The sequence below is a fragment of the Silurus aristotelis genome (assembly GCF_946808225.1).
Source record: "Silurus aristotelis genome assembly, chromosome: 23".
In the NCBI taxonomy this organism is placed as follows: Eukaryota; Metazoa; Chordata; class Actinopteri; order Siluriformes; family Siluridae; genus Silurus; species Silurus aristotelis.
The window spans coordinates 6,377,146-6,390,579 of NC_139596.1; the positions used below are offsets into that span (position 1 = coordinate 6,377,146).

Here is a 13,434-nt window from a genome sequence, read left to right on the forward strand (position 1 = left end):
CCGTCTCTAATACTCCTTCTGACAAACCCTCCAGCTAGCACTATGCTAATGAAGACTGACGGCACCACAGGATCTGTCCTCGCTCCAGTTCATTTCCAACCACTTGTCCTCTTCAAAAGCAAAAAAATAGCAAACCTCATGTCAGCCCAGGCTTGAGAGAGAGAGAGAGAGAGAGAGAGAGAGAGAGAGAGAGAGAGAGAGAGCAAAGAGGTTTTATATGATCAACAGTTCTAAGGCGCTTCCTTTTAATTTAGTGACCATTAGAGTCAAAGCAACTACTGGATAATGGAGTCACTTCAGTATTTGCAACTGTAGGTTTAACATGTTCCTATTTTATCCAGCCTATCTTTTAAAGCTAATCAACGTCTTGTACTTTCATTATAAAAGTATAAGAGAATTATTTTTCTCTTTAGCTTTATTTTGGCTTTTCATTTTTTTACTTATTATGTATTGCAAATCATTTCTTTTTAATTAAACAGAAAATAATAAATTTGCTTTTAAAACACTGCTGCTCTCAGACTTACCACTCTTAAAGAGTGAAGCAGTACTTCACAGTATATCAGTCCATGGATAGAAAATGGTTGCTACATCATATTCCATGTGGTAAAGAGTCTGGGTGATTTAAACAGAAACTGATGGCCAAGCTTAGTGGTAGTAATTCCACAATGTAAAGATGGAGAAAGCAGGGGAATTAGAGACACACTGTGAATATTATATTGGCAAGAACAAAATTCTTAGCTGTCAACATGTTTGTTTGCTTGGTAAAGTCACCCACAGTGTTCAAAAATGTTCTCAGTTTTACATATCACGTAGCCACAGAAAAGTTGGGTAATATTTAATGAATGATATATTTCATAAAATATAATTTGCAGCCCAATAACATTATTGAACCTTGCCATTATTGCACAGGGAACATATTGCAGTCTCTTGGAGGAAAAAATAATAGATAATGTTTAACATGGCACATGATTTCCCCCAAGTCCCCATATAACACCCCCTTCCCACCCCACAACCACCTCCAAATAACAACCTCTTTTTATACAAACGTGATTTTTATATTGTTATGCAGAAGCCTCTACATCAGGGGGTTTGTCAAAACAAGGGAAAAACATAGTCCAGATGTGTACCCAGGAAAGAATATCATTGGACTGTACCAAGTCATGTAACAGGGCCAATAAACATGAAACACACTGGCTGTTGATCGGAGACTCTAGATGTCAAAACAAGAATAAAATTACTTTATGTATCGGATCATCTCTTGTGGTCTTTGAAATCATAAAAATTCAACCAGACCTGAGACTAGCTACAGGGCTAATAAATCTAAATCACACATATTTTTGCCATTACTTTCAAACTTTATTCTTTGCATGCTTATCTAATTGAAGAGTGTTTATTGGCATAACATCAGAGATAGCACTGCCTATTAAAACACCTTTCCTTGACATAACAAACCTAACCTACTCCAAATAATGATTAATCCAGAAAAGCATGCATATTAATTAGTTGTGGCTTCGGGGCTAAAAAAGACCTGAGCATGTTTGGACACCACCGATGGAAGAACATCTTTATTCCTTTGTCCACCTAGAGGCTGAACCTGAGGTGGAGCACCTTTTCACCTCCAACACCAAGCCAGACGGTTTTATGCTGCAGTGGAGGGCCCCAGATGGAATCTTTGAAACGTTTATTATTAAAATCTCTGACGGATCTGGCAAGCAAATGCAGCTGAGTATATCAGGAGACAAGAGAGAGGAAGTGATCTCTGGCCTTGATGAGGCTACAGATTATGAAATTGAACTCTTTGGGACAATTGCAGGACGGAACTTCAAGCCCATTTCAGTCAAAGGTCTCACAGGTATTTGGATATGTCTTGGACAAGCAAGCCGGTGAAGTCAGTATTTCATCGCAATCTTATCATTATGTCTGTTAATGTTAGTGAAGCCATTTAGAGCAAATACTAACCTGAGCTGAGTTTCCCAAAAGCATCACAACACAAAAAGGACTGTTATGATGACAGCAGTTACGACAATGCTTTTGGGAAGCAGGGGCCTGTTCTTAGAAATAATATTGGAATCACTTACAGTATTTCACAGAGACATTTTCAACTTTTCATTCGTTTTTGTATGTCTTGTCTGGTTTTTGTCCAGAGTAACTAAATTACCAAAATCTATTCTTAAAATATAACCTCTTAAAAAGGGAGAATTGCATGTGATTCTAAAGATTTGCAGAGTAAATCTATATTTACTTAAATTTTCTTTTGCTTCTACACTTTCTTCTTCTTTTGTATGTGGCATCTTTCACCAATTGTCCAGTCACAGGGTTTGCCCATTGGACAGAGCAATTGGGTCTGTGTTTTTAGTGAATATGTGTCTGTCTTTGGTTGTCTGGCTCTGTCCCAGGGGGCCTCTCTTCCCTCTTGAGTCTGACGTTGGCATGTTGCACCATTGTACTCAAGTAATGGGGGCAAGTTAATCTCCCCATGTCTGTCACGCAAGATTCTGCAGGCCGACATTGAAAAATGCCCAAAGGCTTGAGCTCTTTTTTATTTATTTGTCGCAAAGTTGTCTTTTTATATGCTTTACTAACTTTCATATGCCTCATATTTTTATCTTCATTTTCTGAAATGTCATTTTTTTAAAAGCCTTCTGTTCACTGGATTAGGTTAATCTTGGACTGGCATCAATAACACTTATCCAGTTTGTGTTCACACAGGCCCTAACGCTTTGTATTTGCTCTGCTTGTTGTCCCGTTATGTTTTGTCTCTTGCTAGGTCTGGGCAAACCAAAGGGTATTCGTTTCTCTGATGTCACTGATACCACTGCCACCGTTCACTGGACTGTTCCCAGTTACCATGTCGACAGCTTCCAAATCACCTATGTGCCCACTCATGGTGGTAAGTATTGCGTTAACCAAAGGCATGTTGCCACATGGCCTTCTTTGGAGATACATATTCTATGAGGTGCGAAGTATTTTTCCATTCGAAGTTGAGTGTTGTATGGGCAGTGTAAATACTAGCAGTAGATATAATCATTATAATATAATTTAATTCTTAATTTATGCCATTTTTGTCTTTTTTGTCTTAATGAGTTATAAAGCATCCTATACTAAAAAAAAATCATCATCATATTTTTTGATGATATTTTGCAGAGCAGTCTGTTTTCCAAACAGCACCTTCTGTCTGATAGTGTTGCCCTCTAGTGGTGCTCTGTATTCATGTATCCATGGTCTTAAGTTGGTTCTGTACCCCCTCTGTAGGCATTCCCATAGTAGTCACAGTGGACGGAACTAAGTCCCAGACTGTGCTGGACAACCTGACCCCTGGGGTGGCCTACCAAGTGAGTGTAATATCAGTGAAGGGTCTGGAGCAGAGTGAGCCAGCTTCTGATATATTTATAACAGGTACACAGTTCTGTGCTGAATATTAAAGGAATTCTTCACCATTTTTCAGACATACAGTGCATTCAGAAAGTATTCAGACCCCTCTTAGACTCTTTCTGTAACCTTTCCCAGATCTGTGCCATGCAACAATTTTGTCTCTGTGGTCTACTTTGACCTCATTGCTTGTTTTTTTTTTTCTCTGATATGCATTGTGAACTGTAAATTTTCAAGTGTCAATATTTCAGTTTTTTATTATTGAAAAATTACAGACATTTCCAGATTTCTGTTTCCACTTCATCATTATGGGGAACTGAGTGTGGATTAATGGAAAAAAAATTCATTCAAACACACTGCAATGTAACAAAATAAAAAGAAGTAAAGGGGATCTGAATTATTTTTCAATGCACTGTATATGAGGCATATATACAATATTACAGAGTCTTTGTTCTAGTTGTTGTCTCATTTTGTGATGTATCTTGCAAGGTCTGGGCAAACCAAAGGGTATTCGTGTTTCTGATATCACTGAAACCTCTGCCACTGTACACTGGACTGTTCCCGGTTACCATGTCGACAGCTTCCAAATCACCTATTTGCCCACTCATGGAGGTAAGTATTGCCCCAACCATAGGCATGTCACCACATGGCCTTCTTTGGAGATACATATTTTATGAGGTGTTAAGTATTTTTCCATTCAAAGTTGAGTCTGGTATGGGCAGTGTAAATACTAGCAGTAGATATACCTTATTTTTCGGACTATAAGCTGCTACTTTTTTCCCACGTTTTGAACCCCGCGGCTTAAACAACGAAGCGGCTTATTTATGAATTTTACCTGGGTTTTTCCCGGTTTCACAAACTTCAAGCCAAAAAACTGAACCCCATAACATTAGACCAATGAAATTTCCGAACGGAAACGAAAAAACGCACCTCACCTGTGTTCTGAGCTGCACGGCTCCAGGAGAAAAAACTTCCAACGATGGCAATTTTTAAACGCACAACGATGCCAAAAGATAAACTCCAGAGAGAAATAGTTGTGAAAGGAAGGAGGAATACGGTGAACAATTACTTTCTTGGTAGGCTACTGTTTAGATACAAGCCGTTGTAGCGCGTTGAGTCTGGGTCATGGGATAAGTCACTAACTCCAGTTGCAACAGAAATCATATAAGCACAGACAGGTTTCCAAAACTCGTGCTTTTTTATTTTTCTTGGCAACAGCGTTACGGGTTAGTCAAAGAAACTTAGAAATGAGCATCAGAAAATAATAAGGACATATTCCTCGATTCTTGCACACACGCAGTAATAGTGGAAAAATGCGGCAGCAGGCTATTTCCAAAATACCGCTATGCTCCTAAAGGAAGCGCAACATATTTCACCCGTTACACCGTGTAACAGACACTGTCTTTCGTTAAAGCCTGTGTAAAGTTCATTAGTTTCAATGTAGACACCTGCGGCTTATAGACAGGTGCGGCTTAATTCTTTGTCAAATTCAGTGGGTGCGGCTTATATATGGGTGCGCTTTATAGTCCGGAAATTACGGTAATCATTATAATATAATTTAATCCAATTCGATTTATATTTCTAACAAGCTAAGCAGTTCTTCATTTATGTCACCTTTTGTCTTTTTTTACTTATAAAGCATCCTATACTAAAGAAAATCATCATCATATTTTGAGATGATATTTTGCAGAGCAGTCTGTTTTCCAAACAGCACCTTCTGTCTGATAGTGCTGCCCTCTAGTGGTGCTCTGTATTCTATTCATTACTCTGATGCAGTCCATAGTCTTAAGTTTGTTCTGTACCTCTGTAGGCATTCCCAAAGCAGTCACAGTGGACGGAACTAAGTCCCAGACTGTGCTGGACAACCTGACCCCTGGGGTGGCCTACCAAGTGAGTGTAATATCAGTGAAGGGTCTGGAGCAGAGTGAGCCAGCTTCTGATATATTTATAACAGGTACACAGTTCTGTGCTGAATATTAAATGAATTCTTTACCATTTTTCAGACATACAGTGCATTCAGAAAGTATTCAGACCCCTCTTAGACTCTTTCTGTAACCTTTCCCAGATCTGTGCCATGCAACAATCCTGTCTCTGTGGATTATTGAGAAAAAATAAATTAGTTCAAACACACTGCAATGTAACAAAATAAAAAGAAGTGAAGGGAAACTGAATTATTTTTCAATGCACTGTATATGAGGCATATATACAATTATCACAGAGTCCTTGCTCTAGTTGTTGTCTCATTTTGTGATGTATCTTGCAAGGTCTGGGCAAACCAAAGGGTATTCGTTTCTCTGATGTCACTGAAACCTCTGCCACTGTACACTGGACTGTTCCCAGTTACCATGTCGACAGCTTCCAAATCACCTATGTGCCCACTCTTGAAGGTAAGTATTGCCTCAACCATAGGCATGTCACCACATGGCCTTCTTTGGAGATACATATTTTATGAGGTGTTAAGTATTTTTCCATTCGAAGTTGAGTCTGGTATGGGCAGTGTAAGTACTAGCAGTAGATATAATCATTATAATATAATTTAATCCAATCCAATTTATATTTCTAACAAGCTGAGCAGTTCTTAATTTATGTCCTTTTTTGTCTTTTTTGACTTAATGAGTTATAAAGCATCCTATACTAAAGAAAATCATCATCATATTTTGAGATGATATTTTGCAGAGCAGTCTGTTTTCAAAACAGCACCTTCTGTCTGATAGTGTTGCCCTCTAGTGGTGCTCTGTATTCTATTCATTACTCTGATGCGGTCCATGGTCTTAAGTTGGTTCTGTACCCCCTCTGTAGGCATTCCCAAAGCAGTCACAGTGGACGGAACTAAGTCCCAGACTGTGCTGGACAACCTGACCCCTGGGGTGGCCTACCAAGTGAGTGTAATATCAGTGAAGGGTCTGGAGCAGAGTGAGCCAGCTTCTGATATATTTATAACAGGTACACAGTTCTGTGCTGAATATTAAAGGAATACTTCACCATTTTTCAGACATACAGTGCATTCAGAAAGTATTTAGACCCCTCTTAGACTCCTTCTGTAACCTTTCCCAGATCTGTGCCGTGCAACAATCCTGTCTCTGTTGTCTGCTTTGACCTCATTGCTTGTTTTTTCCTCTGATATGCATTGTGAACTGTAAGGCCATCTATAGAGCAGGGTGTGGTTTTCCAAATCATGTCCACTCATTATGCAAACTTTTCCACAGGTGGACAAGGTCTAGAAACATTTCTTCAACGATCAAGTGAAAAGGGAGGCACCTGAGCTAATTTTCAAGTGTCAATATTTCATGTTTTTTATAATTGAAAAATTACAGACATTTGCAGATTTCTGTTTTCACTTCACTTTCACTGTTTTAAAAAATTTATTTGAACACACTGCAATGTAACAAAAAAGAAGTGGAAGGGGTCTGAATTATTTCTCAATGCACTGTATATGAGGCATATATACAATTATCACAGAGTCTTTGCTCTAGTTGTTGTCTCATTTTGTGATGTATCTTGCAAGGTCTGGGCAAACCAAAGGGTATTCGTGTTTCTGATATCACTGAAACCTCTGCCACTGTACACTGGACTGTCCCACATTACCACATTGACAGTTATCGAGTCACCTTTGTGCCAGTTCATGATGGTAAGTTTTGCTAATATCATTACACATTTTGGCTTATTGATAACTTTTTACACAGCCCACAGTGGAGATTTATGTTTTGTACTGTGTTAATTGCTTTTCCAGCTAAATTTCAGTATAGTTTGGACATGTAGGTAGATTCTTCCATTTAAGTAGCTCCTAAGCTTATGTCTCATATGTGCTGCAATACATTTTTTGATACAATATATTCATTCAATTGAATGGAATATCAGTGCTTGATTGGTCTTTCCTGGACTTGATGATGCTGATTTATAAAGTACATTCTATACTTGTTTCCAAACATTTGAAAGCCCTTCACGAAATTACAGATTTTGAAACAGCTTCTTCGGCAGCCTTTTAAAACACATTGAGTTCTAAGATATTCTTGAGCTCAACTCACATATACTTTACTTTATTGACTCACGACTGTGCTGGTGTAGAAGCCAACTATTTGCTAGAATCCATTCTTACATCACATCCTACCTGTAAAATTGTCTCATTACATCTCATGTGTCATTGGCTGCCAATTGGACCCAAAGAAGAATAAATCCTAACCACTACCTATTATTTTAAAATCCTGGTTCATTTTGTATAATCCTACCTTTGGTAATTGTGGCAAAAAGATTTGTTTTCATTTGATCAGACTACAAATCCCTCTGTATCATAAAGATATTGCTGTATCAGCAGATGTTGATATTTGTGATTAGATCTTAGATAAGTTTTCCATGTGACGACTCTTGCAGATGCAGATAATGTTTGTTCGAGCAGTTCTGCATTGTACTTGGGTGCCATTCTTGTGTCAGCTAAAGTTTACTGCAGGCACTTATCGTCATTTATTGCTTGTGCTTTGCCTTTCTGTCCAGCATACAGGTAGTTTAATTTGAAAGATTTTTGGGTCTTTCAGATATTGCACGCACTTTTTCAATTCTCCTCAGCTGGCTTTTTGGAGAAATGTCTTGGATAGTGGAAATGTTGAGCTGGAAGCACTATAATATTTTTTTTATAACCCTTCTCTACTTTGTAGGCATCAAATTGACTTTATTTTCAGATGCTGTCATTTGCCTTTAGAAGCAAAAGGCTGTAAAGTTTAAAGCACAAAGTTTGAAGTGTCAAAGAATTTGATGCGCTCTAGAATTGCCATTCCTAATGAACGTTCATAAATTCATAATCATAAAAATCAAGACAAACCTTTAACTGCTGAATGAGCCACAATGAGTTAATGCGTTTTAAGACTGCACAACCCACAGGAACTACTGCGCAAGAGAAAATGAATCGTATTTAAATATATTGTTACATAGTTTGCTGCAGATGTTGTGTTGACTTATTTCAATCTTTTGCCCACAACCATCTTGCCCACAAGAAAAAAGATTACTTTTCCATAAAAGACAAAAGTATTTCTAAAAGTCTAGAAGTTGCACAATGTGTTCTTTGGCATGAAAATGATCTGTTTAGGTATTTCGTTCATTCAGCATGTTAATGGATGCAATCCATCAGAGTGGTCTGTTTTAAAGATCAGTGCCTTCTGTCTGATTGTGCTGCCATCTTGTGGTGCTTTGTATCGTATGCATGCCTCTGGTACACTCCATAGCCAAAACTGCTTCTGTACCCCCACTGCAGGCATTCCTATAACAGTTACTGTGGATGGAAGTGAGTCCCAGACTGTGCTACCAAACCTGACACCGGGGGTCACCTACCAAGTTAAGGTGATATCAGTTAAGGGTACGGAGGAGAGTGCACCAGCGTCTGAAAGATTTACAACAGGTACAATTTACTAATACACACATAAATAAATATATGTTAGACATTTATAATATATATATATATATATATATATATATATATATATATATATATATATATATATATATATATATATATATATATATAAAGACTGGAAAACAAACAGATCCTCCACTTAATGATTGTACTCTTAGGTATAAACCATATGTAGAGCATATGTTTGAAGTGTGATCACAGTTTTTTTCCCTGTTTGTGGTGTTGTCTCATTATGTGCTGTCTCCTGCAAGGTCTGGGTATTTTGAAGGGTATTCGCTTCACTGATGTCACCGATACCTCTTCCACTGTGCATTGGACTGTCCCCCATTACCATGTTGATAACTACAGAGTCACCTATGCACCCATTCATGGAGGTAAGTGCTTCTTCTCTCATTCTACATTCTTTCATATTACCAATTTTTATACAACCTCAAGTGGAGATTGAGCTATTTTATAATGACTTAAGTACTTCTCCATTTAAACCTTGGTGTATTGACAATGTAAACTTAATACACAAAGATCTACAAGCCTGTAACTCACAAATAATTAATAACCAGTGACACAATGCTTTCTTCTATAAGCAAAGTGTCCACAATCTACCACAGTTAACAAATTGACTTCATCAATGCACAATTTATAAAGTACCTTTCATAACTGTTTTCAAAACTTAGGCAACCGTAGCCAAAGTACATATTTTGGTGAAAAAAATAAAATAAAATTGCACATACAGCACAGTCAGTACTTAATAGCATTTCCTTTGGCAAATACACCAGCTTGCAAAAGCTTTTTGTAGCCTAGGCTTTTTTTTATTTTTTATTTTTTATTTTTTGGATTAATTGTCACCCACTATTACTTTCCGAATGCTTCTGGTTTTGAGATATTCTTGGGCCATCTTGCATGAACATATTTTTAGATGTTAGGGACAGAGGACCATACAAGTTATTCTAAAAGCTCAAGCTTGTGTTTGTTTAAATACTTCATGGTGGAGTTTGTGGTATGTTTTAGAACATACTAGTATCTTTTCAGCTTCAGTTACTCAACAGACGGTTTCACATTTGCTCCCAGAAATTCCTAAAATATTGTGCAAATAATTCTTGTGCCACTAGCTGCCACAATACACCAAACTATTTCTTGACTCCATCAATGATTATGATAATTAGCTGGCAAGTTTTTGCATAGTTTTTAAACTGTTATAGTTTGTTGTAGCCAAAGTGTTCCTCAAGCCAATCAGAATAGTTTACCGTCACTCATGTTTAAGCTAAACCTTTTTGCAGGCTCCAACTGTCATATAGGAGATTTGCTTATCTACATTTCTTGACCTGCCAAAATGAATCCTAATGAATCAGTAAATGTCTAATAAATCACTTAATTTTTAAGACCTCATAGCTGGAAAGTTCTCTAAGCCTTTGCACCTACAGTACAACAATTACTTTTTTGGAGTGTTTCTTTTTTATGATCATTTAATATTAAATAATTGCACATTACATTAGCAGACAATAATCTTTTATTAAAATAATATGTTTCAGAGGTTGTATCTTCTTTTAATAAAATTAAAAATAATTTATCCTAGTTTGCCATACCTTTTGCACATCCCTGTCTATAAGAAAGTTAACTGAAATCCTTCAGTTTGATAAATTGTAAAAAAAATAATTTATTAAATCCTGGAATTTTTCTAAAACTTCCATAGTTACAGAATCAGTTTATCAAGTCAAGTCAAGAAGCTCTTATTGTTATTTCAACCATATATAGCTGACGCAGTACATAGTGAAATGAAACAACGTTCCTCCAGAACCCTGATTCTACATACAACAATAATGTGCAACCTGGTGCAAACAGTGCAAAGACAACACAAGACAGTTCAAAACAACACAAAACAATGCAAAGACAACACAAAACAGTGCAAGACAACACAGGACAGTGCATGACAAAACACAAAATAGCTTCGCCAGTAAACCTCTTGTGACAAGACAAAGTGAACAAAATTGACCAGAACAAAAATGTTGTGCAAAAGAGCAATATAGCAGCAGTTCAGAAAAGATGTGCAAAGAAAACATTAAAAAAGTTCATGGTAATAAAGTGATGTAATGTGGGTGGTACTGAAGTCATGGGTGTGTGAAGTGAGTACGGGTGTGTGTTGAGTCCGGGTTGTACAGATCAGTCACACAGTTTTGTGTGTGTGTGTGTGTGTGTGTGTGTGTGTGTGTGTGTGTGTGTGTGTGTGTGTGTGTGTGTGTGTGAGTTCAGTTCAGTTCTTTGTTGAGAATCCTGATGGCTTGAGAAAAGAAAGAAGCCTGTGTCATTTAACCATTTTTGCCTGTCATTTAACATTTATGGCATTTGGCAGATGCTCTTATCCAGAACAACTTACAATTAACTTATTCATACAACTTAGCAACTATTGGTTTAAGAGCCTTATTTAGGGGCCCAGAAGTGGCAGCTTCATGTGGCTGGGATTTGAACTTATGACCTTTGGATCCAACGTGCAGTGCCTTAAGCACTTAGCTACCACCTCCCCTATTTTATCATATTAGTTTACTTTAGTTTACTTTAGTTTACTTTAGTTTATTATAGTTTAGTATCTTCTGTCTGATAGTGCTGCCCTCTTGTGGTGCTCTGTATCGCATACATGACTTTGATACACAGAAACATGGTCAAAAGCTGGTTCTGTACATCCTCAGCAGACAGTCCCTTAACAGTCACGGTGGACGGAGGTCAGTCCCAGACTGTGCTGCCCAACCTGACACCCGGGGTGACCTATCAAGCGAGCGTTATATCAGTAAAGGGTCTGGAGAAGAGTGAGCCAGCATCTGATACATTTACAACAGGTACAATTCACACACATACGAGTTTGTGCTGTATATTAATGCAATACACTATCATTTTCCAGCCACATGTTCAGCATATGTGTGATGATCACAGAAACAATGTGCTGTTTGTTGTGTTGTCTTAATATGTGTTGTTTCCTGCAAGGTCTGGGCAAACCAATGGGTATTCGCTTTTCTGACGTTACTGATAAATCTGCCACAGTCCACTGGACTATCCCTCGTTATCGCGTTGACAGCTACAAAGTCACCTACGTTCCCATTCATGAAGGTAAGTGTTTCAGCTATCATTTCACATCCTGGCTTAGTAGAAGCTTTAAAGAAATAAAATGAATAAAGAATAAAGAAATGAATTTTGAATGTATTGCTTTTTGCTTAATAAACAGTAAAATTTTTTCACATATTTTATCTTGTTAGGAAGTTGGGGTCAGATAGTCATGACTGTAACATCCCTGTAATACATGACCCTTTGATTAGCTGCTCAGAGCTGAGCCATCATTTCCTACTAGCAGTCAGTGCCCACAACTTCCCTAATGTGACATGGCCTTATATGGAGATTCATATTTTATGTGTTACATGCATCTCCAACTGAAGTACTCTACAAAATGGCCATTTTAAATGTCAGAAATAGCTCTCTAAACTCAGAACTCACAAATCAGACCGAATCCATTCGTTCTAAACAAAGTGTCCACTCACCCTATATTACTAACAAATTTTCAGTGTCATTTCTTTTACATTTTCTTAGAATCACAGGCTATAAACGTTCTGGAATTAAACTATGTCCTTTTGGGAGTGCTCAGGTTTAAAACCAATCAACCCGTTAATCAAGGGATGTCCAAAAAGCCACTGTAGGTGCAGAATTTCATTTGAACTTAGTAGGAGCCACACCAATTCCACCAGTTTTACTCAACTTTGGACTATCAGATGAGGTTCTTGCTTATTTGGAGTGAAAACCTGTACCCACACCTACACTGGTTCATTGGTGATAAAACTGGACATCCCTTAATTAATGTATTCAATCTACCAGAGTAGTCTGTTTCACCAATCTGCAGGTTCTTTCTGATACTACTGCCCTCTTATGGTAAACTGCATCACATGCATGCATCTAAAACTCTCCATAAAAGCTGGTTCTGTACTGCCCCTGCAGGAAGACCCATGACAATCACAGTTGATGGTGGTGAGTCACAGACTGTGCTGCCCAACCTGACACCTGGGGTGACCTATGAAGTAAGTGTCATATCAGTAAAGGGTCTGGTGGAGAGTGAGCCAGCCTCTGATGCAGTTACAACAGGTACAGTACAACACACACACACACACACACACACACACACACACACACACACACACACACACACACACACACACACACACACTCTTGATAAGTCCTACAATTCCAAAAACATTATCTTAAAATGTAATTTTATTCTACTTTAATTTTCAGGTACATCCTCATTACCAATATCTCTACATTAACTCATATAAAACAATTTTTCAATGTTAAATGTTTAATGTTTCAATTGTAAAGTTACAAAAATGTGTGAAATATGTTCCTGTTCCTGTCCCTCCCCCTTGAACTTAAATGCCCAAGCACATTTTAAGTATATTGACTAGGTTTTCTGGTTTCTTATTTGCGAAAGGAATGCTCATACTCTATGTGTAACAGGAAAAGCCAGTTAACTACAGTTTACATTGTAGTTACACGAACATATGTAACAGGAAAAGCCGGTTAACTACAGTTTACAATAGATCTATGAGTAGAACAATGAAATGGGTGTAACTTTTCACACCCTGTGAAACTATCTACTGTTCTGTAAATAGTGTCTGGTAGATTTTGAATAAGCA

The 13,434-nt window shown here is 37.7% G+C and overlaps 1 protein-coding gene across 2 annotated transcripts in view; it reads left to right on the forward strand.

The window, feature by feature from the left end:
- The window catches only part of tncb (tenascin Cb), a 48,383-nt gene that overhangs the window by 23,580 nt on the left and 11,369 nt on the right, over positions 1 to 13,434 (forward strand). The window contains exons 12-24 of one of the 2 annotated variants that reach the window (XM_083526784.1): positions 1,586 to 1,852; positions 2,768 to 2,890; positions 3,253 to 3,396; positions 3,859 to 3,981; positions 5,180 to 5,323; positions 5,634 to 5,756; positions 6,169 to 6,312; positions 6,875 to 6,997; positions 8,612 to 8,755; positions 9,022 to 9,144; positions 11,449 to 11,595; positions 11,741 to 11,863; positions 12,740 to 12,883. In XM_083526784.1, the coding sequence (XP_083382910.1) occupies positions 1,586 to 1,852; positions 2,768 to 2,890; positions 3,253 to 3,396; positions 3,859 to 3,981; positions 5,180 to 5,323; positions 5,634 to 5,756; positions 6,169 to 6,312; positions 6,875 to 6,997; positions 8,612 to 8,755; positions 9,022 to 9,144; positions 11,449 to 11,595; positions 11,741 to 11,863; positions 12,740 to 12,883 (1,872 nt within the window). The remainder of the gene's footprint in view (positions 1 to 1,585; positions 1,853 to 2,767; positions 2,891 to 3,252; positions 3,397 to 3,858; positions 3,982 to 5,179; positions 5,324 to 5,633; positions 5,757 to 6,168; positions 6,313 to 6,874; positions 6,998 to 8,611; positions 8,756 to 9,021; positions 9,145 to 11,448; positions 11,596 to 11,740; positions 11,864 to 12,739; positions 12,884 to 13,434) is intronic. The other variant, XM_083526785.1, reaches the window with a different exon arrangement.